Consider the following 6,000-nt stretch of genomic DNA (forward strand, 5'->3'; position numbering starts at 1 on the left):
TTTTTAACCAAACTGTGCACTGACAGGGGTAAGGGGTGCATTTCGAGGTGTATTTTTAGCCATGGATCGATACACATCCAATGCTTCTGTAAGCGTTTCTGACAGCAGGACAGTGTATGTGACAGAGACTCAAAATAAAGGAACGATGCCGACGTTTTTGCCGACACTAAGGGTAACAGTGTGGCTCATTTGTGTCGTTTCTGCTGTGTGTCACAGAATCGTCGGGTTATTTCGTGACAGTAAGAAAACTAGAATATCATTGAAGTTTCCCCTATGTTTCATTGCTGATATATGGACAAATAAGATCTGAAAATGACTTTAGGGTGATTGAATTCTCATCTTCAACTCAAGACATTGGACTGACAGTGATTTTTCTCTGACATTTATTTGTACTTCTTCAGATCTGTCGGAGCCAGGTGAAGGAGACCCAGCAGCAGTTTTTCCACAGCCTCGCAGTGAGGCAGAGCCTGCCAGTGCACTTCAACATCCAGCAGGACTGTGGCCACTTCCTGGCTGATGTTCCTGCCCGCCTGCTGCCCTGGGAAGAGGAAGAAGAGGAGGAAGAAGCAGATAAGGAGGAAGGGGGGCCGACAGTAAAGGACAAAGAGGCTAAGATGGCAGATTCAAAATCGCCTTCTCCAAATGGGAAGCTAGATGAAGTCCCGGCTGCGGGTCACATGAACACAGCTGGCCGCTTGAGGAGCCGAGTGGTGGTGATCACACGTGAGGTGCCCTTCCAGACAGTGGCCGACTTTGTCAGAGAAGGCATGAGCCGGCACACTCAAAACCCGGAGCTGTATGAGCGTCAGGTCTGTCTGCTGCTGCTGCAGCTTTGCTCCGGGCTGGAGCACATGAAACCTTTCCACGTGACCCACTGTGACCTGCGACTCGAAAACCTGCTGCTGGTCCAATGCCAGCCTGGCAACCCCTGGAATCTGGACTTACTGGAGCCCAACAATAACAGCAACGGCAGCAGCTCGGGGGCAAGCGCTGCAGCCACCGCTGCCGCCAACTCCACCTGCCCCGCACGCCTCATCATCAGCAACTTCTCCCAAGCGAAACAAAAGACCACTCTCATGGCCACTGACCCCGGCACGCTGCGCGACCAGTCGAGGCTGGCACCCGAAATCATCACAGCCACCCAGTACCGCAAGTGTGATGAGTTCCAGACTGGGATTCTGATCTATGAGATGCTGCACAGACCCAACCCCTTTGAGGAGACGCCGGAGTTGAAGGAGCGGGAGTACACCTGGGCCGACCTTCCACCGCTGCCCGTGAGATCGCTTTACTCACAGGGGCTGCAGCAGCTGGCGCGCTTGCTGCTCACCGTTAACCCCTCCGAAAGAATCCGGATGGCCGAGGCGCGGGCCTGCCTCCAGTGCCTCCTCTGGGGACCTCGGGAGGACTTGTTTCAGGCGCTGGGCTGCAGCAGCACCGGGCCTATGTCCGGGGCCACTTCGGGCCAACGCGAGGCCACCCTGCAGAACTGGCTGGACCTCAAGCGGACACTGATGATGATCAAGTTCGCAGAGCGCTCGCTGGACAACGCCTGTGGCGTGAGCCTGGAGGACTGGCTGTGCTGCCAGTACCTGGCGTTCGCCACCACAGAGACCCTCGGCCGGGTGGTGCACATCCTGCAACAGCCCCAACAGCATCCCCCATCTCCGAATGAGAACCAGCCAGTGCACCCAGCACAGAACCAAACTCAAATACATCCAGCACACACCTTTCACTTGACTCCTTCGCAGCCACTCTGAGTTTCTCTGCCCAACTGTTACTATGGCAACAGAGCCAACATATCCCCCCTGTGTGGTCCCTCTGCTGATGTTAAAAGTGTGATGTAAGCTAATAGTCAGCTCCACAGTGCTCACCTAAAACAAAACAGCTGCTTGTGCTGTGTCTGTGTTTTCTTCTTGGACTGAATCGGCTATGCTAATTGAAATCATTTTGGCTCTCGTCATCAATGCCCCGCGTCTTCACATATCATGAGTTTATCACTCCACCAGTACTAAACTGAGGATTTTACCAAACGTGTGAGGAATTATTTTAAGATTTTGTGTTTCTGAGACAAGTCTCCAGACTTGGAGAGTTGTGAGTACTCAGTGTTAAATATCATTTTCACGCCATCTGTCTACAGGGTTTGAGGGAGTGTGAAATGAAATAACTAAGCTTCTACGGTGATGCATATTGATATTCTGCAAGTTTTGTCTGACATCTAAAGGGATACCACGGTCAGAATTTAGAAAGGAAACTGAGAATTTGGAGTTTCATCCCAATAATTTGACTCTTTTTTTTTTACGCAGTGTTGTATTATAAGCAAGTTTTATTTGAATCAGAAAAAAGGGGAGTGTAGGGAGGATTTGAAATGAAGGGAGTGGAGGAAAAACAAGCTTTTGCCAGACATGAGGACATGGCTGAACATTGAATTTAATATATTTTAGTCTTGACATTTGCACAGCTGAGACTTCTTCATTTACTCATTGTGCTTTTCGAAATTCAAAAGCCAGTATGAAGTTGAAATTAACAAAAAAAATTTAAACATAAATAATTATCAAAACACATTTCTGCACAGAGCTTTGTAGAGGTGGGTGACGAACACTGAGCTAAACTTGGCTTTTCATTTAATGTTTTTACGCTTCGAAGTTGGAAAAGGCTCGACCACCCTGGCTGCTGGTTTGGGTTCTTGTTGGCGTATGTGCAATTAATACCTGTCTTTTATTTCTTTTTGAGGTAACAGCATTATGCAGTCTTTTACTAATACTCTCTTCCTTTGTTTTTGTTTTGTGGCACATAAACTGATCAGTTTCATTTCAATCCTGCAACTTAAGAAGCAAGGTAAAGTTCAGTGGAAAGTACTTCTTATAGTAGATGGGATATTTCAGGGACTGCAAAAAAGTTATTCTTTGTCGATCGTTTTATCTTTTTGTCGAGTTGTTTTTGAACGGTTCTGCGTTACGGATGACATTTGCACATTTACATTTGGAACGCTGGTGCCCCTCGGTGGAGCCCGGAGCACACGGTGAGACTGAATAAAGTTCCTGTGAATCTGAGGAGCTGGATCTGATGTGTTTTGCAGCGTGTGGAATGTAAACGTTTGTGTGGACTGAAACGGACATTTGTTCTCATCTGCTCTACAAATGTGCTTTTTTTAGTTCAACCACCTAGTTTCATGTATAAATTCTATCTTGGAGAGAAACTAATTACACAGCCACTGACACTTGCTTCCATTCCTCCTATATTGTTTGTTTCCCCTCTTCTCTTTTCCCCCTTTGCTCTACCAGTAGGAGAGTAAATCCTGTATTGATGCTTCCTGCTTGTCACTCTGAATTAAACGAGCTCTGTGTTATTGACTTTCCAGTCTGGAGTCAGTAAAACCAAGACATGTACAGAAGCCTCAACCAGTAACACTTTATAACACAGTCCATAACTAAGAGTGTAATTCTCCTGTAATTTAGTGGAATTTTAACATATTTTATTTGAAACTGCAATGTAATTATATCCACATACAAATATTTAAAAGGTCGTATAATGGAATAACGGGGTAAAAAGTTAGATTTTTACTGGAAACAAAGAAGTATTCATACTGTAAGTAATTGTAAAAACAAACAATATTTCTCTATCTTACACCGTAGGTGCTCTGTACTTTTCAGGGCATGGCCCAGTTATGGAGTGCCCTGACCTTGCTTAATTTCCAGATATTTTTACAGGACAGGAGAAACAATTTTAGGCAATATGTAATTAACTGTGAATTTTGCAGACAAACAGTATTTTCCTTTTCTACATCATAAGTATGCTCTACTTCTCGGAGTGTATCTGTATTATGGAGTGACTGAACCTCGCCTTTTACACCCTTAATGTTCATTATGTCTCCTTCGCTGTAAAATACTTAGAAGTTTGGCGTGGTTAAGCCACTCCCATGACCCAGAAAATGCAGTGTACTTACAATGTAAGATAATGTTTTTCTATTAAAGTACCAAGAAATTATGCAGTACTTACAGTGTAATTATTTCTGTTTCCTATAAAAACCTAACGTGTTACACCATTATTCCAGTGCACCTATCTTGAAGTATTTGTATCTAAATATAATTACATTGTCATTTCAAATAAATACATTACAATTCCATTCAATTACGAGGGAAGTATGCCCTCAGTCAGCGGCTGTATTATAAAGTGTTACCATTGAATTTAATGTGTCGAACAAAACACCCCGAATAATATCTGTATCCCAGAATTTAATACTTGGAGGACTGGTGCTGCAAATTTACTTTATTTCAGATGTGCAAAAACTTTGTGGTCCTTGGAGCAAAAAACGAGACAAAGCAGGTTTAAAGTTTGTTACTGTGTTCAAGGGTTTGTGTACTGAGGAATGTGTGTGGGACAGCACTGGTGGCTGTCCTTGTATTCAGAGTTAAGCCTTTATATATTAAATATAGTATAAATATATATATATAACCTTTATCTATTTTAATCCACACTATTTTGTGGCGTACGGAGCACTTCTATTTCTGTCACGAGAGTCTAATAATCATTTTATCTTTTAAAAGCTTTACTTGATTTTCTTCCACCTTGCATGTTTTGGAGGAAGAACAAGGTGAGTAGTTATCACTGTCCTATACAAAGAATCAATTGTAAAAGATCCCAATCATTCAGTTGCATCCACGCAAAGAACAATGTACAGTATTTTTACCCCTCTTGTAAAGTTACCTGCGTAGGAGAAAAACCACTTTGGCTGAAGGATGACTTTTGAACGCACCACTGAACCATAATATTCATCCGCCGTTTGGAATACGGCGGACGTTGTTTTCTGTTCCTCTTTCTGCTCTGGTTTTCTCTTTTGCATTGTTAACTGCCACTGAATCTAAAAACGGAAGCTCTCCAGGGCTTTCTAAGTATGTGTACAGTATGTCTCCTGGCCTGCAGCCATTTATTGTTGTTCAATTTAACCAACAGTAACAGAACAATAAATATATGTTTTTTATATATACTCTTTGTGCTCTGTGTCATTTTTGCTTGATTTAACTGTTTAGAAAAGGAAGGATTTCAGTCTTTCTGCCAAAGTTTTTATTACTTTTTTTTCTTGGAAATCAGGATAGTTATTTCAGGTCATTCCATCCATCCATCCATTCGCTACCGCTTATCCTTTTCAGGGTCGCGGGGGGCGCTGGAGCCAATCCCAGCTGTCATAGGACGAGAGGCGGGGTACACCCTGGACAGGTCACCAGTCTGTCGCAGGGCTAACACACAAGGACAGACAACCATTCATACTCACATTCACACCTAGTGGCAATTTGGATTATCCAATTAACCTATCCCCACAAACTGCATGTCTTTGGACGGTGGGAGGAAGCCGGAGTACCCGGAGAGAACCCACGCAAACACGGGGAGAACATGCAAACTCCACACAGAAAGACCCCGGCCTGATGGTGGAATTGAACTCAGGACCTTCTTGCTGTGAGGCAACAGTGCTAACCACCGCGCCACCGTGCTGCTATTTCAGGTCATTCTTGACCTGAATTGATACGGCCACATCAGCAAAATAAGAATTGTCCTCAAGCTCAATGCTGATAAGGAGCCTTTAAATTATTTACAGTGGGCATTATAAAACTGGAAACATGGGTTGTTTTTTTACTCTGTAAAGTACTCAGCAGTTTGTGTTTAAATGAGGTTTTTGTTACTTAAAAACCACATTGAAAGTGGTTTTAAGGAATAAACACATTTCTTTTTAAACAAGTTTCTGTTTATCCCAAATGCCTGTATTGGTACTGTCTGCTTGCCTCCGTGATAGCTTTCAGAATTAATTAAAGCAAAATCCCCTCCAATTTTTGCTTTTATTGTAATATAACAAGAGTGAATGGGAAGGTGTGTAACATGGCAGTGAGACCTGCTATGATGTATAGTGTAAAGAATGTGAAACCGACAAACACAGACAGAAGAGCGAGCTCGAAGTTTCAGAGTTAAAGATGCTAAGTTTTTCCAATGGACATCCGAGGGACAACTGAG

At 43.5% G+C, this 6,000-nt stretch overlaps 1 protein-coding gene across 1 annotated transcript in view; it reads left to right on the forward strand.

Annotated features, from left to right (window-relative positions):
• The window catches only part of peak1 (pseudopodium-enriched atypical kinase 1), a 102,337-nt gene extending 97,353 nt beyond the window's left edge, over positions 1 to 4,984 (forward strand). The window contains exon 7 of the mRNA XM_080876279.1: positions 402 to 4,984. Within this exon, the coding sequence (XP_080732405.1) occupies positions 402 to 1,757 (1,356 nt within the window). The 3' untranslated portion in view covers positions 1,758 to 4,984. The remainder of the gene's footprint in view (positions 1 to 401) is intronic.
• Positions 4,985 to 6,000: the final 1,016 nt, after the last annotated feature.

This window comes from Rhamphochromis sp. 'chilingali' (genome assembly GCF_963969265.1).
Source record: "Rhamphochromis sp. 'chilingali' genome assembly, chromosome: 2".
NCBI lineage: Eukaryota > Metazoa > Chordata > Actinopteri > Cichliformes > Cichlidae > Rhamphochromis > Rhamphochromis sp. 'chilingali'.